This window comes from Pristiophorus japonicus, chromosome 17, assembly GCF_044704955.1.
Source record: "Pristiophorus japonicus isolate sPriJap1 chromosome 17, sPriJap1.hap1, whole genome shotgun sequence".
In the NCBI taxonomy this organism is placed as follows: Eukaryota; Metazoa; Chordata; class Chondrichthyes; family Pristiophoridae; genus Pristiophorus; species Pristiophorus japonicus.
The window spans coordinates 37,068,525-37,094,645 of NC_091993.1; the positions used below are offsets into that span (position 1 = coordinate 37,068,525).

The 26,121-nt window shown below is 45.4% G+C and overlaps 1 protein-coding gene across 2 annotated transcripts in view; it reads left to right on the forward strand.

Moving 5' to 3' along the window:
* sh3gl3a (SH3-domain GRB2-like 3a) overlaps positions 1-26,121 on the forward strand; it is a 168,484-nt gene that overhangs the window by 128,371 nt on the left and 13,992 nt on the right. For both annotated transcript variants that reach the window (XM_070858669.1, XM_070858670.1), the window contains exons 2-5: positions 11,886-11,954; positions 17,065-17,137; positions 20,742-20,885; positions 21,487-21,620. In XM_070858669.1, the coding sequence (XP_070714770.1) occupies positions 11,886-11,954; positions 17,065-17,137; positions 20,742-20,885; positions 21,487-21,620 (420 nt within the window). The remainder of the gene's footprint in view (positions 1-11,885; positions 11,955-17,064; positions 17,138-20,741; positions 20,886-21,486; positions 21,621-26,121) is intronic.

A 26,121-nucleotide genomic window follows, 5' to 3' on the forward strand; every position in this document is an offset into this window, starting at 1 on the left:
GCCGATCGAGTTCATGCCGGCTCTCTGTAAAGCAATCCAGTCAGTCCCATTCCCCCGCTCTATCCCCGGAGTCCTGCAAGTTTATTTCCCTCAAGTGCCCATCCAATCTCCTTTTGAAATCATTGATCGTCTCTGCTTCCACCACCAATGTCGGCAGCGAGTTCCAGGTCATTACCACTCGCTGCGTAAAAACAGTTCTTCCTCACATCCTCCCTGTATCTCTTGCCCAAAACCTTAAATCTGTGTCAGCTAGTTCTTGTAACGTCAGCTAATGGGAACAGCATTTCTCTGTCTACCTTATCCAAGCACGTCATAATCTTGTATACCGCTATCAAATCTCCCGTCAACCTCTGTTGCTCCCAGGAGAACAACCCCAGCTTCTCCAACCTAACCTTGTAGCTAATATCCTTCATCCCTGGAACCATTCTGGTAAATCTCCTCTGCACCCTCTCAAGGACCTTCACATCCTTCCTAAAGTGTGGTGATCAGAACTGGACGCGATACTCTATAAATATCTGGTTAGGCCGCAACTAAAGATGCAGCATAAACTCCTTGCTTTTGTACTCAATATCTCTATTTATGAAGCCCAAGATCACATATGCTTTGCTAACTACTCCCTCAATATGTCCTGCCAGCTTCAAAGATATATGCGCATGAACCCCAGGTCCCTCCTCCACACTCTTTAGAACTGTGCCATTAAGTCTAAATTGTCTCTCTCTATCCCTTCTGCTAAAATGCATCACCTCGCCCGTCTCTGTATTAAATTCTATCTGCCCATTCTGCCAGCCTATCTATGTCCTGTTGCAGTCGATTGGCATCATCCTCACTGTTTGCCACACCTCCAAGTTTGGTATCATTGGCAAATTTTGAAATTTTACTCTGTATTGCAATATCCAAGTCATTTTTATATAAAAAGCAGTGATCCTAGCACTGACCCTTGGGCAACACCACTGTCTACCACCCTCTGATCTGGAAATACAACCATTCACCACAACTCGCTGTTTTCTGTCCTTAATGTCTTATCCAAACTTGACACTGACCCTCCTATTACAGAGCCTCAATTTTGTTAACCAGCCTTTTATGTGGTACTTTGTCAAACGCTTTCCTAAAATCCATATAGACAACATCCACTGCATTTCCTTCATCAACCCCCTCTGTTACTTCATCAAAAAATTCAATTAGATTAGTCAAACACGATCTGCCTTTTGCAAATCCGTGCTTGCTTTCCTTAATTAACTGGCCTGTAGTTACTAGGATTATCCTTACATCCTTTCTTGAACAAGGGTGTCACATTTGCCACTTTCCAATCCTCTGGCACCTCCCCCACATCTGGGGAAGATTGGAAGATTATAGCAAGCCCTTCCGCTATCTCCACCCCCATTTCCCTTAGCAACCTGGGAGGCAAGCTATCTGGACCAGGCGACTTATCTACTCTCAGCATATCCAGCCTTTTCAGTACATCTTGCCTATCAATTTTCACCCATCCATTACCTCTACAATTTCCACTTCTGCTGATATTTTGTCAGCATCCCTTTTCTTAGTAAGCACCGATACAAAGTACTCATTAAGTATTCTAGCCTTGTCCTGTGCCTCTGAGCATATATTGCCTTCTTGGTCCCCAATAGGCCCCACCCCGCCTCTTGCTACCCACTTACTATTTACATTGGACCTCCTGCGGCGACTCGATGCAACCTGGGTCTCCCGTCTGGACCTCCTGCGGCAACCCAAAGCTGAAAAACAAGGCTACGGGAGCGGATGGAATCCCTGCTGAGGCACTGAAGTATGGCGGAGAGACACTGCTGGTGCGAATACATGACCTCATCTCTATCTGTAGGGAGGCGAGCATGATGGGAAATCTTCGAGATGCAGTGATCGTGACCACCTTTAAAAAAGGGGACAAGTCCGACTGCGGCAACTACAGGGGAATCTCCCTGATATCAGCCACTGGGAAAGTCGGCGGTCGAGTCCTCCTCAACCGTCTTCTCCCCGTGGCCGAGGAGCTCCTCCCGGAGTCGCAGTGCGGATTTTGTCCCCACCGGGGCACAACGGATATGATTTTTGCAGCACGACAGCTGCAGGAAAAATGCAGGAAACAACGCCAGCCCTTACACATGGCCTTCTTCGACCTTACAAAGGCCTTTGACACGGTTAACCGCCAGGGTCTATGGACTGTCCTCCTCCGTTTCGGATGCCCCTAAAAGTACGTCACCATCCTCCGCATGCTCCACGACGACATGCAGGCCGTGATCCTTACCAATGGATCCATCACAGACCCAATTCACGTCCGGACCGGGGTCAAGCAGGGCTACGTCATCGCCCCAACCCTCTTCTCAATCTTCCTCGCTGCCATGCTCCACCTCACAGTTGAGTGGAACTAAACTACAGAACCAGTGGGAAGCTGTTCAACCTTCGCCGTCCCCAGGCCAGGTCCAAGACCACTCCAACCTCTGTCGTCGAGCTACAGTACGCGGATGACGCCTGCATCTGTGCACACACACAGGCTGAACTCCAGGACATAGTCGACATATTTACCGAGGCATACGAAAGCATGGGCCTTATGCTAAACATCAGTAAGACAAAGGTCGTCCACAAGCCTATCCTCGCTGCACAGCACTGCCCCCCCCCCCCCCCAGACATCAAGATCCACGGGGCGGCCCTGGACAACCTGGACCACTTCTCTTATCTCGAGAGCCTCCTATCAACAAGAGCAGGCATTGATGACGAGATCTAGCACCGCCTCCAGTGTGCCAGTGCAGCCTTCGGTCGCCTGAGGAAAAGAGTGTTTGTAGACTAGGCCCTAAAAGCTGTCACTAAGCTCATGGTCTACAGGGCCGTAGTAATACCCACCCTCCTGTAAGGCTCAGAGATGTGTACCATGTACAGTAGACACTTCAAGTCGCTGGAGAAATACCACCAATGATGTCTCCGCAAGATCCTACAAATCCCCTGGGAGGACAGACGCACAAACATTAGTGTCCTCGTCCAGGCCAACATCCCCAGCATTGAAGCACTGACCACACTTGATCAGCTCCGCTGGGCAGGCCACATAGATCGCATGCCAGACACGAGACTCCCAAAGCAAATGCTCTCCTCGGAACTTGTCCATGGTAAACGAGCCAAACGTGGGCAGCGGAAACGTTACAAGGACACCCTCAAAGCCTCCCTGATAAAGTGCGAAATCCCCACTGACACCTGGGAGTCCCTGGCCAAAGACCACCCTAAGTGGAGGAAGTATATCCGGGAGGGCGTTGATCTCCTCGAGTATTGTCGCCGAGAGCATGCAGAAATCGAGCGCAGGCAGTGGAAGGAGCGTGCGGCAAACCAGGCTCCCCGCCTACCCTTCCCCTCAACCACTATCTGTCCCACCTGTGACAGGGACTGTGGTTCTCGTATTGGACTGTACAGCCACCTAAAAACTCATGCCAAGAGTGGAAGCAAGTCTTCCTCGATTCCGAGGGACTGCCTATAATGATGATGATGATCATTTGCATGCCAGTAGAAGATTATTGGTTTCCCTTTTATGTTGACTGCCATTCTATTCTCATATTCTCTCTTTGCCCGTCTTACTTTCCTCTTTACTTCCCCTCTCAACATATTGTATTTGGCCTGGTTCGCAATTGAAGAGTTCACCTGATATGCACCATACACCCTCTTTTTGTTTCATCATATTCTCTATCTCCCTCATCATCCAAGGAGCCCTGGCTCTGGTTCCTCTACCTTTCCCTCTTGTTGGAATGTTCCAAGCCTGGACCTGAAACATCTCCTCCTTAAAGATCGCCCATTGTTCTGTTACAGTCTTTCCTGTCAATCCTTGGTGCTCAGTACTGCCGTTTTATATATTGGCACTATTACATACAATTGGGGCTCCTAAGTCTTGACTGTTACCAACCTGTTCCTAAGTTCTCTGACCTTAAGTTGGGTGTGTTCATATGAGAAGAGAGTGAGTTCTCCATATCAGGCAAACCTTAATTCTACCTGTGTAGATTTCTCAGTAGCTTTAAGATTTTGAACTATTCTAATGGGTACCCAGATGTCAAAAATAAAGATTTTTAATTCACATGTAGATTTAATGTAGCACCAAGGCTCCTATACACAACTTGTGTCTCAATCATATCAATTAATGTGTGTCCTATTCGAATTATCATATATACTTAAGCTTTAATTTGCTTGTGCCACAGTGTTAAACAATAGTCGAGACTGGATTTTTGTTTCTGTGGGAAACATGATCAGCTGTATGTCTTTGGGTTTAAGTTGGCCTTTTATACTTTAGATACCTTGAGAGTGAAACACAGGATTGGCAGCCCCAGGTTGCACTGTCAGTTTCTGTATCTCTCTTTGGCCAGGCACAACAGTTCTGAACTCACCATCTTCCAAATGAGATTTTAGCCTTAGGAATGAGCAGTCAGAACCATTAACTCTGCTCGAATGAAATATCAAGTTTAAGAAGTTCCCAGTGGAGCATTCTGACCACTTTTCAAGTCTGACATTGCACCAGATTACAGTTATAAGAACATAAGAACATAATCCATACGGCCCCTCGAGCCTGCTCCGCCATTTAATACGATAATGGCTGATCCATTCATGGACTCAGGTCCACTTCCCTGCCCGCTCCCCTTATCCCCTTGTCGGTTAAGAAACTGTCTATCTCTGTCTTAATTTTTTTCAATGTCCCAGCTTCCACAGCCCTCTGAGAGAAGAAATTCCTCCTCATCTCTGTTTTAAATGGGCGGCCCCTTATTCTAAGATTATGCCCCCTAGTTCTAGTCTCCCTATCAGCGGAAACATCCTCTCTGCATCCACTTTGTCAAGCCCCCTCATAATCTTATACGTTTGATCAGCCATGATCTTACTGAATGGTGGTGCAGGCTCGAAGGGCCGAATGGTCTACTCCTGCACCTATTTTCTATGTTTCTATATTTTGATAAGATCACCTCTCATTCTTCTGAATTCCAATGAGTAGAGGCCCAACCTCCTCAACCTTTCCTCATAAGTCAACCCCCTCATCTCCGGAATCAACCGAGTGAACCTTCTCTGAACTGCTTCCAAAGCAAGTATATCCTTTCGTAAATATGGAAACCAAAACTGCACGCAGTATTCCAGGTGTGACCTCACCAATACCCTGTATAACTGTAGCAAGACTTCCCTGCTTTTATACTCCATCCCTTTTGCAATAAAAGCCAAGATTCCATTGGCCTTCCTGGTCACTTGCTGTACCTGTATACTAACCTTTTGTGTTTCATGCACAAGTACCCCCAGGTCCCACTGTACTGCAGCATGTTGCAATTTTTCTCCATTTAAATAATAACTTGCTCTTTGATATTTTCTGCCGAAGTACATGACCTCACACTTTCCAACATTATACTAAGCATGGTATCAAACCCATGCATTGTGTGTCAATTTCCTGGAACTTGTCTTAAATGCACTTGACAATTTTTCACCGACATTACATTTACACAGTTTGAGTGGATGCAAAGTTGAAACTTCTTTGACTCAGACTGGTTAGTATAAATGGTTTACAAGTTTCAGAATGCAGTGACACTCAATGAGGACAGAGCAGAGGTAAACAGCAACAGCCGTTATAGTGCCACTTGCATAGAAGAGCATCTGAGAACACTTTACAAGAGAGAAAGGGTACTGAATAAGAGACGGAATCAGCAGGGGTGGATCAGTAACATGGTCGAAGAGGTTTGTACAAAGCTGTTTAAGGAGGGGAAAAGGGCAGCAAGACAAACTGATTTAGGGAGATCAATCCAAAGAGTGGTGATGTATTCACTGAAGGCACAGCCGTCAATGGGAGAGTGAAGAGAGTGAGGAATTGGTAGTCTGCAGGAACGAGGGTCTGGATATATGGTTAGATATTGCTCGGAGAGGGACAGTATGATTGTAAAGCGATTTGAAGATGAGGATTTTGAAGTCAATGCACTGGGCCACACTGGAGCTTGGAGAGGACAACTGTGATTGGTGAATAAGACTAAGTGAGACAGGACTCAGGCCACACAATTTTGGATTAACTGGTGTTTGGGAAAGTGCAGGAAGGGAGTTTGCTGAGCAGAGCTAATTTAGAGGTGAGGGAAGTGTGGATTCAGGTTTCATCAGGAGATGGAATAAAGCAGGGTAAAAGTGGGTGTTGGCCTGGAGACAGAAGAATGCAGTGCTGGCAAACAATCTAATGTCAGGTGGGAACATGGGCTGTGGGCTGGGCAGAATGCTGAGGTTGCTAACCATTTGGTTCAGCTTGAGTGGACCGATGGGTTGGTTACTGCGGTTGAAGCCAGAGGAAGCTGGTGGGAACGTAAAAGGAAGGTTTTGATTTTCCAGACATTAGGCTGAAGGAAATTTCAGCTCAGCCATGGCTTGATGTTGGCCAAGCAGGTTAATACAGCAGCTGATGTGGGAGTTGAAGGTGTTGGCATTTTTGTGAAAATTGAGTCTGTGTTTGCAGATGCTTGGTACGGCAGCTTGGTGTCTCGGGTACTGGTCGAGCAACCCAGCGGTCATATATAATTCTATAAATATATAGAGTTCTGATTTTGGTTGTTGCCTCAGACCTGAATTCCCCTGTTCCTCTGTTGACCCTACCTGCTCCCTTATCCTTTTCTCACCTGGCAATTACCTCACGTGCTCCTTCATGCTACACTACTTGTGCCTCTCCATTTGTCACTACACCCCCACTGAACTCCTGTCCTACAACTATACCAGGATCGTCACCCATAGACCCATAAACACCCACTGATCCAACCTGGCATGCTCTATCTCACTTACAGCAGCACATGCCAGGAACCATATTAATAAGAACATAAGAAATAGGAGCAGCAGTAGGCCATACGGCCCCTCGAGCCTCCTCCGCCATTCAATAAGATCTTGGCCTCAACACTTCCCTACCCGCTCTCCATAACCCTTAAATCCCCTATCATTCAAAAATCTGTCTATCGCCACCTTAAATGACCCAGCTTCCACAGCTCTCTGGAGTAGAGAATTCCACACATTCATGACCCGCTGAGAGAAGGAATTTCTCCTCATTTCTGTTTTAAATGGGCAACTCCTTATTCTGAAACTCTCTTTGTTCTAGATTCCCCCTCGAGGGGAGACATCCTCTCTGCATCTACCCTGTCAAGCCCCCTCAGAATCTTATACGTTGCAATAAGATCACCTCTCATTTTTCTAAACTCCAATGAGTATAGGCTCAACCTTTCTTCATAAGACAATCCCTTCATCTCAGGAATCAACCTCGTGAACCTTCTCTGTACTGCCTCCAATGCAAGTATATCCCTCCTTAAATAAGGCGACCAAAACTGTACGCAGTACTCCAGGTATGGTCTCACCAACGCCGTGTACAGTTGTAGCAGGACTTCCGTACTGTCATACTTCATCCCCCTTGCAATTAAGGCCAACATTCCATTTGCCTTCCTAATTACTTGCTGTAACTGCATACAGGCTGAGCATCCGAAATCCAGAGTTCCAAAATTCGTACTGTTCCAGAATCCGGACACCAGGCCGATCGGTGGCTGGGTCGTCTGAAAACCGAAAAATGCTCCAAAATACGGATTCTCCCTGCCTCGGCGGCCCGGCCCAACCTCGCCCCGGCCCTTGGCACCCCAGCCCGACATCGCCCCCTTACCTCGGCTGCCTGACCCCACCTACCTTGGCCCAGACAAAGACGTTCTAAAATCCGAAAATATCCGGAATTGTCTCGGTCCCGAGGTTTCCGGATTTTGGACGCTCAACCTGTACTAAGTTTTTTGTGTTTCATGTACAAAGATCACTGGGTACCTCTGTACCGCAGCATTTTGTAATCTCTCCCCATTTAAATAATTTGCTTTTTTATATTTCCTATCAAACCTCACATTTTCCACATTATACTCCATCTGCCAAATTTTTGCCCACTCACTTTGCCTATCTATATCCCTTTGCAGATTCTTTGTGTCCTCTTCACAACTTGCTTTCCCATCTATCTTTGTATCATCAGCAAATTTGGCCAGAGTATACTTGGTCTCTTCATCCAAGTCATTAATGTAGATTGTAAATAGTTGGGATCCCAGCACTGATCCCTGCGGCACCCCACCAGTCACTGTTTGCCAACCGGAAAATGACCCGTTTATCCCGACTCTCGGTTCTCTGTTAGTTAGCCAATCCTCTATCCCTGCATTTATGTTACCCCCAACCCCGTGAGCTCTTTAATTCCAAGCTGTTTAATCTCCTCTCCTTTTCATTTCCTTGTTCTACCTCACTCCTCTGGGTCCACTTTTTGAAACTTTCTCATCATTTCACTCTGCTTCCGCCATGTGTCCTAAATCCTGCCTGATACGTCCTTACTACACAGTATAAATGCACACGAGGCCCATGCTTGAGAGAAGGTCAGTCTGTGACCTGTCCTTTATTCCTTAGCACTCAAGTGATGAAGGTGGGTGGAGCTTCCCCTTTTATACCTGAAGGTCCAGGTTAGGAGTGTCTCCCACCTAGTGGTCAGTGTTCTCACAGTGTACAACTTCGGTCAGATTATACATGGGTTACAATGCTGGTTGAATACATGACATCACCTCCCCACCCCCCCCAAAGTCTTATTGGGATCACAGGTTGAGTCTCTCTGGTGGTTTACGCTCCCTTGTAGAGCGCCTGAGTTGGGGCTCCAGTTGTTGGGCGCTGGCCTGAGTGTCTGCTGTTTGCAGTGCCTCAGGCCTGTCCGGACTGCCCACAGTGACTGGGCTCTCCTCCCTTTGGTTCCTGTGTTCGGTCACCTGTGGTGGAGTGAACTCTATATCGTGTTCTTCCTCTGCTTCTTCTATGGGGTTGCTGAACCTCCTTTTTGTTTGATCCACATGTTTGCGGCAGATTTGTCCTTTGGTAAGTTTAACTACCAGAATCCTATTTCCCTCTTTGGCAACCACGGTGCCTGCGAGCCATTTGGGCCCTGCAGCGTAATTAAGGACAAAAACAGGATCATTTACATCAATACATCGCGCCCTCGCATTCCTGTCATGGTAGTGATATTGTGACTGGCGCCTGCTCTCGACAATTTCTTTCATGGTGGGGTGTATAAGGGATAATCGGGTTTTGAGCGTTCTTTTCATTAGTAGCTCTGCGGGTGGAACCCCTGTGAGCGAGTGTGGTCGGGATCTGTAGGCCAACAGGAGGCGTGATAAGCGGGTTTGTAGGGAACCCCCTTGGAATCTGAGCATCCCCTGTTTGATTATCTGCACTGCTCGTTCTGCCTGGCCGTTTGAGGCCGGCTTGAATGGTGCCGTTCTAACATGGTTAATTCCATTGCCTACCATGAAGTCCTGGAATTCAGTGCTTGTGAAGCACGGGCCATTGTCGCTGACCAAGATGTCCGGTAGACCGTGGGCGGCGAACATTGCCCGTAGACTTTCTACCGTGGTAGAGGATGTGCTTGAATTTAAAATGTCACACTCGATCCATTTGGAATAGGCGTCTACTACAACCAAAAACATTTTCCCCATGAAAGGACCTGCGTAGTCCACATGGATGCATGACCAAGGCTTGGCGGGCCATGGCCAGGGACTAAGGGGGGCTTCCCTGGGCGCATGGCCCAGCTGGGCACACGTGTTGCACCTGCGAACACAAAGTTCCAGATCTGCGTCTATCCCTGGCCACCAAACGTGTGACCTGGCAATTGCCTTCATCGTGACAATGCCCGGGTGCCCATTGTGGAGTTCTCTGATGAACACCTCTCTGCCCATCTGGGGCATGACTACGCGGTTACACCACAGTAGGCAATCGGCCTGAATCGAGAGTTCATCCTTGCGCCTGTGAAATGGTTTAAATTTCTCAGGGCATGCCCTATATGTGGCTGCCCAGTCCCCATTCAGGACACATTTCTTGACTAGAGACAATAGCGGGTCTCTATTTGTCCAGACTTTAATCTGACGGGCTGTCACGGGTGAGCCTTCGCTTCCGAAAGCTTCAACAGCCATGACCATCTCAGCACCATGCTCGGTAGCCTCCTCAGTAGTGGCTAGTGGGAGCCTGCTGAGTGCATCGGCGCAGTTTTCGGTGCCCGGTCTGTGCCGAATTGTGTAGTCATAGGCAGCTAACGTGAGTGCCCACCTCTGTATGCGGGCCGATGCGTTTGCATTTATGGCCTTGTTGTCGGCCAAAAGGGACGTTAGGGGTTTGTAATCTGTCTCCAGATCAAATTTCCTGCCAAACAGGTACTGGTGCATTTTCTTTACAGCATATACACATGTGAGCGCCTCCTTTTCTACCATCCCGTAGCCCCTTTCTGCCTGGGACAGACTCCAGGAGGCATAAGCTACCGGCTGTAACTGTACCGCCTTCTATCTTTTCCCGCATCACGTACGGCACCGCTCTGGCCTTGTGGTGTACTGGTCTGGCGTCCGGGTTTATGTGAATCACTACCTTGGCCCCCATGAAAGTGCCAATGCCGTGTTGAAATAATGAGTCAAATTTGTCCAGGACCTGTGAGCATGATACTCGCTCCACAGAGGAAATTGCATTGACATTGCCCCATTTCCAGTTCATGACAGCAAGCCAACTCCTCCCCAGTAGTGTGGGACCGTCCCCTGGGACAATCCAGAGTGGCAACCTGTTCTCCGAATCTTTGTGGGTCACAACTACCATGGTGCTGCCTAGCACCGGAATGATCTGCTTTGTGTAAGTCCGTAGCTGTGCGTCAATCGGCGATAATTTTGGCCTCCTGGCCTTGGATGCTCACAACTTTTTGAACTGTTTGATACCCATCAGGGACTGGCTGGCACCCGTGTCTAACTCCATTGATACTGGGATGCCATTGAGGAGCACTTTCATCATTATCGGTGGCGTCTTGGTGTATGAACTGTATACATGCTCCACATGAACTCGCTGAACTTCAGCTTCCAGCGATTTTCCCCAGTGTCAACTTCTGCAGGTATTTTGCTCATCTCTGCAAACTCCGGCTGAATGTATGCCTCCACGCCTCCAGCATGAGTTGCGGTTTGAAACAAAAGGTCCCTTGCTAGTCGATCGTCCCTGACTGCCCCTGTTATTGTCCTTGAGTGCACCATTAACAGGTGTTGATGGCCCCATTACTGGCCGCATTGACCCTTGCAATGGCATGAATCGCTGTTCAGCTTGTCATTGTCTCTGTCAAACTCCCCCTCTGGGTTCGACTACATGTTGGGGCATGCCTGACTGCCCTTGTCTGCCTGGAGAACTGTGTGCTGCTTTAACAATTTTGAATCTCTGTCCCAACCATTCCTTAATACAGTACCTGTCGTCTGTTCTGCTAGTGGCCATGCTCGCGTAGTTTAAATCCAGTTTCTTGTCGCCATTGATACGTCCTTACTACACAGTATAAATGCACACGAGGCCCATGCTTGAGAGAAGGTCAGTCTGTGACCTGTCCTTTATTCCTTAGCACTCAAGTGATGAAGGTGGGTGGAGCTTCCCCTTTTATACCTGAAGGTCCAGGTTAGGAGTGTCTCCCACCTAGTGGTCAGTGTTCTCACGGTGTACAACTTAGGTCAGTTTATACATGGGTTACAATGCTGGTTGAATACATGACACTGCCTTCTCTCCACCTCACAGTATTTTTCTGTTTTCTCTTCATTGCTTTGAAAAATCTGCTCAATCCACCCTCACAAACAACACATGCCTCACCTACGATCTCAACCTTGAGGGATAGCGAGCCTGACCGAGACCTGACTCATTGATGGCATGTCCGCCATTCTTACTTGTGCGAATTATTTCTCCTCCTGTATCCACATGGTCACATGCTACTCCCAGGGAGTCTGCGTACCATAAATTGGTAGCAGTTTTTTCAAATTAATAGTGTTAACTAACTGTTAAATTTTATTTGCATTTTCATGTACAATACATTTGTGTACGGCTGGCTTTTTGATATAATTTTTAATATTTTTGTTTTGCAGTTTGTTAGTGAAAAAATGGGTGGAGCTGAAGGAACAAAACTAGATGAAGACTTTGTAGAAATGGAACGGGTAAGTGAAGGCGCTCCTGTGTAAGAATGCTCAATAGGTCCAAAGATAATCAACAGATGGATGCATTGGTGGTTAAACAGAGCAAATATTTTTCAAATGTTGTACACGAGAGAAAATATTTGAAGTTCTTTGACCACAACCTTGTTCGTAAAACGTGGGTTTCATTTATGAAGAAAGACTTGAAAATTTAGGGCTTTTAACAAAAGCGTAGAAGGTGACCTGATGAGAGGTCTTCAAGATTACGAAGGTTTACGGCAAGGTAAATAGTGATGGATTCTATCCACTGGCCGATGAGATGGGAACAAGAGGGAGCAAACATAAGAACATAACATAAGAAATAGGAGCAGGAGTAGGCCATACAGCCCCTCGAGCCTGCTCCACCATTTAATACGATCATGGCTGATCTGATCATGGACTCGGGTCCATTTCCCTGCCCGCTCTCCATAAGCCCCTTAATCCTTTTTCGGTTAAGAAACTGTCTATCTCTGTCTTAAATTTATTCAATGTCCCAGCTTCCACAGCTCTCTGAGGCAGCGAATTCCACAGATTTACAACCCTCTGAGAAGAAATTCCTCCTCATCTCAGTTTTAAATGGGCGGCCCCTTATTCTAAGATTATACCCCCTAGTTCTAGTCTCCCCCCATCAGTGGAAACATCCTCTCTGCATCCACCCTGTCAAGCCCCCTCATAATCTTATACGTTTCGATACGATCACCTCTCATTCTTCTGAATTCCAATGAGTAGAGGCCCAACCTACTCAACCTTTCCTCATAAGTCAACCCCCTCATCTCTGGAATCAACCTTGTGAACCTTCTCTGAACTGCCTCCAAAGTAGGGAATTCCAGAAATTAGGGCCTAGGCAGCTGAAGGCATGGCTGCCAACGATGGAGCTATTAAAATCGTGAATACTCGAGGAAAAATTGGAGGAACGCAGCTCATTCCTAGATCTCTACTTGCTGCGAGGAGATATTCGAGTGCAATACAGGATAATCTCAAAAGGAATTGCAGGGGAGCTTAGAAAAAAGCCAAGTGTCTTTTTACACAGACTGTGGTTAGAGTGCAAAAATATCTGGCACAAACTGTAGCTGAAACAGACTCCATAAATTCTTTAAAAGAGAATTAGATAGTAATTTTAAAACCATGAATAATAATAGGGTATGGGGATTGATTAGGAATTTGGATTAGATAAGTTGGCTGATATGAAGAAAAACTGCAGCACCAGGTTGGTGGGCTGTTTCTGTATTGCAATGCTCTATGATTCTGTATAGTCACCGCAGTACTGTTCCAATATTCTGACTCAGACATAGACTGCCACCTGCTGGCTCATTTATAAATCATCCCAGTAAAATGTAAATACTTGATTCTTATTTTTAAAGAGCAGTTTACATTTTATCTTAAGCAATTTTTTTTGGGGGGGAGGGGGGGGAATTATTATCCTATTTTTAAAGAAATGTTCCCCAAAGCCTGCAACACAATTCATTCCTCAACTGAAAGAACAAACAGCCAACAAAAACTTGCTTTTATATAAGCTCCTTATCAAACAAAATTTGACACCAAGCCACATAAGGAGGTAGTAGGTCAGGTAACCAAAAGCTTGGACAAAGTGGTAGGTTTTAAGGAGTGTCTCAAAGGAGGAAAGAGAGGTAGAGAGCTTTCGGTAGGGAATCACAGAAATTAGGACCTAGGCAGCTGAAGGCATGGCCGCCAACGATGGAGCGATTAAAATCGGGAATACTCGAAGAAAAATTGGAGGAACGCAGCTCATTCCTCGATCTCTACCTGCTGCGAGGAGATATTCGAGCGCAGTCCAGGATGATGGACCAATTTTCCCCTTCTCTCCCTCAAGTACTTAATGTAAGTTCACTTGTTTACTGCAGTGACTCACTTTAGACTGGGAATTCACGGCGTCTGATATCAACAAAAAACCCACATCCTGCTTAACTGGGCTTTTTAAAATTTACAAATATTGCCTAGAAAAGATGGCACTCTAAATCATCATCATAGGCAGTCCCTCGAAATCGAGGAAGACTTGCTTCCATTCTTAAAATGAGTCCTTTGGTGGCTGAACAGTCCAATACGAGAACCACCGTCCCTGTCACAGGTGGGACAGACAGTGGTTGAGGGAAAGGGTGGGTGGGACTGGTTTGCCGCACGCTCCTTCCGCTGCCTGCGCTTGATTTCTGCATGCTCTTGGCGATGAGACTCGAGGTGCTCAGCGCCCTCCTGGATGCACTTCCTCCACTTAGGGCGGTCTTTGGCCAGGGACTCCCAGGTGTCAGTGGGGAAGTCGCACTTTATCAGGGAGGCTTTGAGGGTGTCCTTGTAACGCTTCCGCTGCCCACCTTTGGCTCGTTTGCCGTGAAGGAGTTCCCGAGTAGAGCGCTTGCTTTGGGAGTCTTGTGTCTGGCATGCGAACAATGTGGCCTGCCCAGCGGAGTTGATCGAGTGTGGTCAGTGCCTCAATGCTGGGGATGTTGGCCTGGTCGAGGATGCTAATGTCGGTTTGTTTGTCCTCCCAGGGGATTTGTAGGATCTTGCAGAGACATCATTGGTGGTATTTCTCCAACGACTTGCGGTGTCTACTGTACATGGTCCATGTCTCTGAGCCATACAGGCACTCTAAATAGTACATGTCCAAATCCATTTTGTGTGGTTGAAATTTATATTGCTGATTGTTTAATAATAGAATTTGGGAATAAAGAATACATGATATCTTTGTGTATGTTGTTCTGTCGGCTCATTCAAACATTTTTAGTCTACAAATTATCTAAACAAAGTATTATCAGAAAAATGAAATACTGAAATACCCAGCTGTAGACTGGGTGACCATGTTTCTTTCTGCAGCCTCAGAAACCACAATGAGATGGCAGCCTTATTTTAAAGTGTTTCTTTAAGAAAACCAAGTATATTCGCTGTTAGATGTTGGGCAGTGGATTTATTTGGGTTTTTGAGATAGTACCGGTGTCTTGGTTTATTTACTGGCCATTGTGTTGAGTTTCTTTTGAGACCTAAATTTCATAACAATTCTTTCTCAAAATGATTGAATATCAGGTCATACATGGAATAAAATGTTTGAACTGTGCATGTCTGAGATGACTCATGCACCCAGGAAATATAGGACATTTTTCTACAATTATAATATTTTCAGATAGAACCCATGCAATACTTCCAGCAATATGAGAGCCTCTTCATAGATTCACCTTAAAGCCTTTTGCTCTTGTTACTCGCATCGGTTATAATCTTGCACTGTCTAGACTGTGTCATAATTTTCCTTGTTTATAGAGCTATCAAAAGTTTGTCCAAGTATTAGGAAAGGTTCTCTTGTGTAATTTGCCGGAAGCTTTTTCTATTGACTGATGTTCCTATCAGTTCTAGACCGCTGTTTAAGGCTTGCAAATCCTTGTATGAGAAGTAGATTTGAGAGGACAAGCGATGCCACCCAACAACTGGCACAAATTGCTGGAATTCAGAGGGCAAATACAGACGGAGCACTCATTGCCTTCACTGTAAAGGTTACTCATAGGGACAAAGCTGAGAGGAAATCCTCCAAATAAAGAACAACATTGATTCGAACATTGAGGAAAGTAGCAGCTGAAACTGGGATTTGCCAATAGCTTCGAAGAAAAGGCTACACGTGACCACACTCTGGCAGCCATCTGTGTCAGAGCTCCACCTAGTGGACTAGTGATGTAATGCAACCACTGATGTATTCATCATAAAAGGTCATGTGGCAACATCACATGATAGTTTCTGTTAAGGAGCCATCTTGTAATGTAAAGTGTGCTTTTTAGTGATGTTGTAAAGATATTGTAATATATATAGCTCCATTGAGTGGACTACTGTGGTAATGTAGCCATTGCTATTTAGAATAATAAAGCATCAGGTGACAGGTCACCTGACAAGTTTCTGTGTTAAGAGCCATCTTGTAAGTGCAGTGTGTTGTGATGCCGTAGAGAGTATACCACAGATATCACAATCTTTATTTGTTTCTTATGTTACAGACTTACAGCAGCAAAAACTTGCATTTCTATAGCGCCTTTAATGTAGTGAAACATCCCAAAGCGCATCACAGGAGCATTAGCAAACAAAATTTGACACTGAACCATGTAAGGATACATTCGGACAGGTGACCAAAAGCTTGGTCAAAGAGAGAGGTTTTGAGGAGAGGTGGAGAGACGGGTGGCAGGGAATTTCAGATGTTGGGGCCTAGACAGTTGTTGGTATGGCCGCCAATGGCGGGACGAAGGAAATTGGGGTTGCACAAGAGGCCAGAATTGGAGGAGCGCAGAGATCTCGGAGGGTTGTAGGGCTGGAGGACGTTAGAAATAGGGAAGGGCGAGGCTATGGAGGGGTTTGAACACAAGGATGAGAACTTTAAGTTTGAGGCATTGCTGGACAGGTAGCCAATGTAGGCCAGTGAGCACAGGGATGAATGTGATGGTGTGAGTTAGGATACGCCAGTAGAGTTTGTATGAGTTTAAGTTTACGGAGTGTGGAAGATGGGAAGGTATGTCTGCATTCACTGCACAACTTGCTGTCCAAGGGTGCTTCCTCTTCAATATTTCACGATTCATGCGCTCTACGCAGAATTATCTGTGCATACTTCCCCAGGTGTTATGTTCTCAGCCATATTTATCTGGGTTTTTGCAGAATATTAAATCTATAACGCAGTTTTAAACACTCAAGCTTTGAGTTTACTTCCATGTTTCCACGTTATTTTCTACAAAGACAAATCATATTCCTCGTTCCCTGTTTTGTTGCTTGCTTTGACAAAATATCAATGAGACTCGGCATTTAAAATAATGTATACTAATATTCCGGTGGGTACTTTAATCCTTCCCGCGTTGACGGAACTGAAGCTGATTTATGAGTGATCTTACATGTGTAGTGAAGCTGCTCTGAGTTCCATATGAAGAGTTATCTTAAAATGTTGCTCTGTAGATCTTGACTTATCGATGGTACATAGAGAGATGGTAATTCTGATAATGGAGCACTAATAGTACTTATACTCGCTATGTTTAGTCACAAAATACAAGATACAAAAGTATTAGCACTGGCTATTGTGTATATTCCTTATTTCATTTTCACAAGAATTTTTTTCTTATTTAAGAAAATAGATGCTACAAGCAAAGCTGTGGCAGACGTTCTGTCTAAAACGACCGAGTACTTACAGCCAAATCCAGGTATTAAATGGTATTACAAAATTCAATTTTATTTTCCATTGTGACTTATTGGGCTGGATTTTTGGCTTCGATGTTTTTGGGGCGGTAATAGTGCCACCTCAGTAAGTAACATTGGGCAGCTGGGCCCTGTCTGGTTTCCCTTCGGGGTTTTCGAAGCACCCCCACTTTACAATAGTTCTAATGCTGGGAGTGATTATTGTACTGAACAGATGAATGAGTCAGGTACGGGTACTTTGGTTTCAACCAGCAATGCTTTTAGTAAAGTTAAAACACACACCTGCACCCAGTAAAACCACACACACCCTGTTGTGTAAAACAAACAAACACAGTACAATACACAGTCTGGCCCATCTAAACAGGCCCCTATCGCAAAGTACCCACTTCTAAAACCTCCCCTGTAAACCCCTAAGATATTGGTTGGGAGAACCCACGATACCCCCTCACACTGTGGCTGTGATTTTAAAAGATGTGTGTGCAGAGATGATGCTCACCGATTCGTTGGCTTACTCGCTGCTTCTCCTGATGAAAACGTGTCTCTTCTGGTTTCTTCTCTCAGTCTCGTATGGAGGGCTTGGTCCTTGTAGAGGCGAAGCGAGCAAGAGCAAGAGAGCGATGTGTGGCCACACGGCCTCTTTTATATCCCAAATACCGTCTGCCCTTTCAGGCTGAATAAAGTTTGTTTCGCGGCTTCCTGTGGGTGTGTCTTGTTTTGGCCCAATAATGTTTCCTTGTTTTCGAGGCTTCCTGTTTTGAGTCCGGTGATGGGTTTTCGCTTCCGACCGGTCTGGGCTTAATGGCTTTCTGTTGTTCTGGTATCTCATCCAGGTAATGGCTCGATCACTGATCAGTTCACCTGATTTATCTTTGTTGAATTCACATTGCTTAACAATGGACTCTCCATCTGCTCATCACCTGCGATGAATTGCCTTATCTTGGCCATTGTCTTCCCAGAACCCCTGCCCATCATTCTAAGTCCAACATGGAGAAGCACCTGGGCCCCTCCCACAAACAGCTTCCAGCTTTTTTTGCGGTGAGAAAAATATTAAAATACAGTGTCCAGACAATGTCCAATAAATCCTTGGGATTCGATGCTTACAGCCCTGAGTCAGGAGGCGCAGCGCTAAGGGAGACGTTGTACACTCTCTTGGCGCTAGCCTGGGAAACACCCGAACTAAAGAGCTGGGCCAGGAGAGCTCCGAGGGAGGCCGGGGTGGGGGAGGGGGGGAACCTAAAAAAAAAACCACTAAAACATTCCCAAAACATTGCCCACACCTCCAGACAAATCGCAAGAAAAATTAAAAGAAAAAACAATCACACTTGCCTTCGGAGTCGGTTACTTAGCTCTCCACTGTCTGTATCGATGGACCGCCCGATTTCCCAGGCGGTCATGGCAGGGCGCACTTTGGGGCGTACGGATCGGGCAGGAGTCAAATCTCGCGTCGGTGTCACAACCAGGGGCGTTGCACACCGGGCGCAGCTCTTCCGGGCGGTGCTGCTCAACGCCGCTAAACCGGACCCGAGGATTGCCGCGGGGCTGATCACCCGGTCAGAACACCTCACCGCTGCCATTGCCGCCGCTCCGGGGCGAAAAATGGAGCGGAGCGAAGCCGAAAATCCACCCCATTGTTTTTGTGCTTTTTGGTGAGAGTAAGACTTTTCTTTAACGCTGTGATAGGAGGTACAGTGAATCGCGAAGACGAGAGCTGAAAATGTCAATAGGTTCAGTGAGCGGGCGGAACAATGTCAGAGTGTGACTTCACACATTTTGGTTAGAAGGATGGCAAATGGGATTGCAATCTAAATGGGAAAGCGCAAGGAAGATAGTCGAACAAAAGGATTTGGGGGTCTAGGCATGCAAGTCTTTAAAAGCAAACTTGCTAGGTTACAAGAATTATGCTGCTACATAGAAATATGCAAAGGACTCCAGTGGTTCAAGAATCGGCTCTACCATTTTCTCAAGGGCAGTTAGGGATGGGCAATAAATTGCCAGCGATGCCCACATCCCCTGAACGAATAATTAAAAAAAAAAGCAAAGAGCATATTGGATTTCATCACAAGTTGTAATATATAAAAGTGATGAAGTTCTACTGCAATTATGGAGAGTATTGGTTAGACCTCATTTGGAATTTTCTGTTAAATTTTGGACAGTCATTATTTAGGAAGAATATACTGCCCTTGGAGAAAATTTAGACCTTTCACCACTGCCCTTGGAGAAAATGTGCTGACCATTCACCAGGATGATACTTGGGTTGAAGGGACAGAGTTATGATGAAAAACTGGGTACATTTTGGATATATTCACTGGAGATGAGAAGGCTAAAGATGATCTGATCTAATTGAATGTTACTGAGGCAAAGGGTGAAGAGAGAATGTATGCCTTCTAGTAGACGAATCCAAAAGCAAGCATATTTTTTTTAGATTTTGAGCTAAGTTGGTTAAAAACGAATCCAAGAAGAATGTCTTTGCACCAACAGTTGTGCCAGTGTGGGTGCACTACCCCAAAAGGCCACATATGCCAAATTAATGGCGGTGTTTACAAGGGAGAGAGATACTTGGGCAGTATGAGTGTTAAGGGAGATGGAGAAAAGGCATGGAATTGGGAATATAAAGAGAGAGCTGCCATGTCTATCAAAATAGATTACTTGTGTTTCTATTAGCTATTTCCCAGCTTTGGCCTTTACCACACTGAAACCATTCACTCACAGGCATACGGGGCCCCAGCAACTCATCAGCCAATTTCTGTCCTTCCACAGGGGGAAGCTCTGGCCTGTAATCAGCACTGTCCCACAGCATCATGCCGGATAAGGATCTCTCTGTCTCCAGTTGAGCTCAGGGACCAACTGGGCTTTGCACATTCATGATTCTTACAGTGTGCAAGTGACATACTCAAGGCCATTACGGATGCTCATGCGACTAAATATTTTAATTCAGTGAACAAGCTATTATCGTATTGACTTTTATTTGTGTGAGTTTTCCCTAACAATGTGCTTTTGAAGAAATCATGGGGGTGATATTGACCTTGGGCAATAGTGCGAAACAGATGATATCGAATTAGGCGCCCATTAAATACCCGCCTGATTTTCCCTTCTATTGACTTCAATGCAAAGCACAATTGGGCACGGTGTATAATGGGTGGATAATTCGATCTAGCCCAAAGTTAAAATTAACCCCACGTGTTTAATAACCAGTTTCTGCTATCCTCCGATAAGAAACTAAGAATTGGATTTCTTTAGATTTAGAATAAGTGCACACCTGTTTATTTTTTTCAGTTTGCTTCTGGTCATTTATTGCACTTTTATAGGCAACTCTCCAATCATTAGCTGGTGGGGAGCCCTCCCCTCTGGCAGTGTGTATTAGAAATTCAGTCTCGCCCTGAACAGTTTTTTGACCTGTCATCTAAAAATGGTCAGAGAATCATGGCCAAAGCTCCCTGCCAGTAGTGCCAAGTTGGAAGATTATGTATTAATGGTTTGGTTATTGCGCAATAGAAAAGCCCCAGGATAATTGCAGACTTCTCTGAAGAAACTCTACTGTATTTGACATCATCAATTTGAAGCGTACAGGCTGCATTAATGTCTTTTTAAATGATTAATGTCATTTTGAAGCCTACAGAGCCAAGTTAGGAATGCTGAACACGATGTCAAAGATCCGAGGACAAGTAAAAACAACAGGCTACCCTCAGCCCGAAGGCCTGTTGGGGGAGTGTATGCTCCGAAATGGAAGGGACCTTGGAGATGATTCCAATTTTGGTGGGTTAATTAGCGACATTCTGAGTAATATGCAGATTTCTATTTGTGTAATGATCTGTTCTGGTAACTTATTAATCTGACGAAGTTTATATCAAGATATCTTGCATCTCATTTTTGGTGGGGCTGTGAACAGAATGAATACAATGAGGTTATTCAATTAGAATTTGTTTGAAGTAGAAATAAATTGTTTCAAAATAATGTTTTTGTCATGTATGTATGCTTGGGTTTACTAGCCACCTGGTGGCGCCACTGTCGGAGGTCATTGGGCTGTGCGCACATGTGTACGGCCCAGGTATAAAAGGCCAGCCATCTTATAATGTAATCACTTTGGGCCCTAATAAAGTAGAGCTAGGTTTGTACGTGTTCGGAGTTTACAGTATTCAGTCTATTGAGTTATTGCACACACAACAGTTTTATAGTCACCTTTTATCCAACTGTGATTCAGTAGAGGTAGTTCTTAGCTTCTACAATAAAGATGGTTTTCTGTCCTATTTATCAAAGCTGAGTATTAATCACACACAATGACTGAATTTGAAGGTTCTTCTAGACATACCTTTCTGTCAGTTTTGATGCTTCATGGTTTACGGTCTGATTTCCGTAGGCCCTGCTTTGGTCGATGTTGGCGAAGCTCTGAAACAAATGGCAGAAGTAAAGGATTCCCTTGATATTGATGTAAAACAGAACTTTATTGATCCATTGCAAATTTTACAAGAAAAAGACTTAAAAGAGATTGGGGTGAGTACTGTCTTTGTGAACACAATTTGTATTGTGTGGAAATCTCTTTTAAAGTGGTTAATTTTAAATAGTATTTGATTTAATTATCAAAACAGCGAATAATGGTAACATTATAAATTGTTGTGATTCTTCTGATCCATCATGCGTGCTGCTTGTTTTCACAGAGAGTTTCAGCAGCTTCTATCAGTTAGCTACTGTGCCTCTGTTTAATGTTATTGCCTCAGACTAAGGGGGTCATTTTAATCTCCAAAAGTGGATAGGTTGGGTAAGATGTAAAAAAAGTTTTAAAATCTCAACCCCAACCTGCCCACTTCCAGGTTTAACAGAGTGGGCCGGACGGAGGGGAGCGGGTGGGGGGTGGGGCGGGGGCGAGCATATTATAATGAGGCTGGGCACCTCATATTTAACCAGTCTTACAGGATTAACCTGGCTGGAGGCCCGGGGAAACTCAGCAACTCATGGATGGCTAGGACAGCTTCGGGGAACAGGCAAGTGACTTTACAGCACTGCCTGTGGGCCAAGAGGAGCAGAACTGCTTCCCCTCCAAGACCCCCAAGCTTACCTTCTTCCCAGACATCGGACACCCCCCTTCATCCAAAGCCTCCCGGGATCAGACCTCTGAGAGAGCCCGATATTGACAGGGGCCGGTTTCATAAGCGGCGGGATAGGAGTGTGGTTGGGTGCGGTTCCTTACCTGCTCCTGCGGTCATGGCTAGCTCCGGAGACCTACCTACCCGACTGGGAGCCAAGCTTGTCAGTCAGGTTGACCTCTGAGTGGGGGAATATGTAGAATAAAAAGACATATGCTATGGAGTTAAAACTCCTTAGCAAGTGGGAACCTAAACTCCTCCCCACCATCTGCTTTCGAAACCCACTCCTGTCATTTGAGGGTAAGGAAAGAGGCATACATTAAGTACATAGACAGCAGGGGAGCGCATGATGAGGAAGAATACAAAGAGATTAGGAGAAAAGTCAAAAAATCAATTAGAAAGGCAAAGAGGAACTATGAAATTAAATTTTCAAGGAACAAAATAGTAAAATATTTGACCAGCACATCAATAAAAAAAAAGAAAGGTTGGGATGGGAATCGGGCCATTAAAGGATAGACAGGATAATACCTTGGGTAACAATAGAGAGATGGCAGAAAAATTAAATAATTATTTACCAGAGAGATAGAACAGGTGGACATTGGATGATGAGATTAGTAATGGGATAAGTCTATTTAAAATAAAAGGAGAGGATATATTAAATAAAATAATCAAACTCAAAGAAGATAAGACCCCTGGTCCAGATTGCATCGATGCATTTTAAAAGAATCTAGGGAAGAGATAGCAGAGGCATTACTACACGTATTTAATAATTCATTAGAAAAAGGTGCAGTGCCAGAGGACTGGCGGATAGTTAATGTAATACCTATAGTTAACAATGGGGATAGAACATGTCCAGGGAATTATAGACTAGTCAGTGGTAGGAAAAATAATGGAATCCCTACTAAAGGAGAAAATAGAAGAACATCTAGAAACCCAAAATATAATAATGAATAGTCAGCATGGATTTCAAAAGGGAAAGTCTTGCTTGACCAACCTCATTGAACGTTTTGGAGAGGTAACAGAGAGAGTGGACAAGGGTAATGCAGTAGATGTAATTTATCTAGATTTTCAAAAGGCCTTCGATAAGGTACCTCATAATAGACTGATTAACAAGGTCAGAGAATGTAGAGTCAGGGGACTAGTAGCAGAATGCATAGCTAGCTGGCTTCAAGACAGAAAGCAGAGAGTAGGGGTAAAAGGTAGTTGTTCACAGTGGCAGAAGGTGGGTAGTGGTGTTCTACAAAGATCAGTGCTGGGACCGCTGTTGTTCACAATTTATATTAATGATTTAGACTTTGGAATCAAAAACACAATTTCTAAATTTGCAGATGACACCAAATTGGGGAGCATAGTCAATACTGAGGAGGACATTAATAAATTTGCAGAATGGGCATATAATGTTCAACACAGATAAATGTGAGGTATTACATTTTGGTAGGAAGAATAAAATGGCAATTTATTACTGGGAGGGTGCGAGCCTGGGTGGGGTAGACGAACAAAGGGATCTCGGAGTCCAAATATACAAATCACTAAAAGTTGTGACACAGGTTATCAAGGCTGTAAAAAAAGAAAACCAAACCACTAGGGTTTATTTCTAGAGATATGGAATTGAAAAATAGGGAGGTTATGCTAACCCTGTATCGAACCTTGGTTAGACAGCACTTAGAGAACTGATTACTGATATAGAGGCACTGGAGTGGGTGCAGAGAAGATTTACAAGGGTGATATTGGAAATGTGAGGGTATACATATCAGGCAAGGGTTTTAAAAAAAAAAGAAAACTGAGGGGTGACCTAATAGAGATCTTTAAAACTATGAAAAGTTTTGTTAGACTGGATAGAGAGAGTGTGTTTCCACTTGTAGGGACGAGCATAACCAGAGGCCATCAACATAAGATAGTCACCAAAAAATCGAATTGGGAATTCAGAAGAAACTTCTTTACCCAGAGACTGGTGAAAAATGTGGAACTTGCTACAACAGGGAGTGGTTGAAGTGAAAAGTATAGATGCATTTAAGGGTAGGCTAGACAAGCATATGAGGGAGAAGGGAAGAGATTTAGATGAGGAAAAACGGGAGGAGGCTCGAGTGGAGCATAAAAGCTGGCATGGACTGGTTGGGCTGAATGACCTGTTTCTGTGCCGTATATCCTGTGTAATCCAATAATGGTGTCTCTGAGAATTTACTGCAATTAAGCTTAATTAAAAGAAACTCAGTCCAACAGAAACATGATAAAACATTTACAGCCTTGCGTTTTCTAAATTATATGCGAAAATAAAGGGGAAAAATTCGGTACCATAGCGCCTCCAGTTAGCGCCTGGCAGGGGCGCTGAAACAGTAGTGTCACGGCGAGGTGAATCCAGCAACACACACCAAATCCGCCGACCCCCCTACCTCCCCCGTAGTGCCGCTGCTATGGGTCAGTGCCAGGGACTTCAGCGCCAGGCAGATCGTGATGTCGGTGAGTGTGCAACGCTCACCGGGTGCCCAATCTACAACATTCAGTGCCGCTCCCTTGCCTTACCACCTCGCCCTGACGGTGACAAAGAGAGGAGGTGTGAAGCAGGTGGATGCCGACCTCAGGGGATCATGAGTAATGAGTCGCAGCTGTCCAGTTAATGTTGTTTCACTGCTTCCTTATTAGTTTGACATTAAATTCAACTGTTGCACAGTCATTTTAAAGTTGTTTAGTCTCCAGGGTGTTGTGGCTACTAAAAATTAGTGACATTTTTATTCTCACACCATATCCAAGTGCTACACTAGAATGAGGTTCTGCAGTGTACCTCCCCTTTAAGAAGTGGAAAGAGCCTGTGGCAATGATGACTTGCAATTAGACTGCACCCGATATTGCTTAGTGCTTTGAGTGTAACACCACTGAGCTTAGGCCATTAGCGCTTGATTTTGCACTCCAATCTTGTCTTTGAGCAATGAGACTTAGGGGGTGAAATTGCCCCTTTTTTAGAGGCCTGTTAGCACCTCCGGCAGGCGGAATCGACTATTCGCCCATGAGGGGCGACCCCTTACCACCCCATGGGGAAAATTGCCCCACAGCCCACAAGACTGACGCAATCGGCAGCACCCCACGCCACCATCTTGAGTAGTTTGCTGACTCTCTGGTCGGCTCCACTGACAGCTTGCTAGCGTGGTCAAGGCCGCCATCGTACAGCCCTGTACTCCGTTTTGGGTGCTGGGCTGCAGGCCCAGTCCCACGCTGCCCTGGTGGCCTAGTGGAGGCCATCAGAGGCCTTGCAAAGTGCGCAGTGGCCCTTTAAGTGAAGGGGAGCGTCGTTGAAGCACATCAGCGGTACGTGGAGCATCTGTGTCGCGTTGCAGTCCTCGACCCAGTAGTGCCCGGGACCCGCCCTAAATGAAGTAGAACGCGGCGTGATTGCGCTCCACTTCCTTTGAGGCACAGTAAGGCCAATTCAGCGGTGGGGGCGGGCGCCAAAAGTTCCGTCCCCACCTGGATACCGCCCCCAATCGTGGCGCAGGGCAATTTCGCCCCGTTAATATTGAGTGCAGCATGGTTCACTAGCGCCTGCCGCCAAATCTCAAACATTTCTAAAGTTAGCGCCTGTTCCTGGCCGATAATGAATTTCTCGATTCACTAGGCTGATTCCGGAGATGAGGGGGTTACCTTATGATGATAGATTGAGTAGACTGGGTCTTTACTCGTTGGAGTTCAGAAGGATGAGGGGTGATGTTATAGAAACATTTAAAATAATGAAAGGGATAGACAAGATAGAGGCAGAGAGGTTGTTTCCACTGGTCGGGGAGACTAGAACTAGGGGGCACAGCCTCAAAATACGGGGGGAGCCAATTTAAAACCGAGTTGAGAAGGAATTTCTTCTCCCAGAGGGTTGTGAATCTGTGGAATTCTCTGCCCAAGGAAGCAGTTGAGGCTAGCTCATTGAA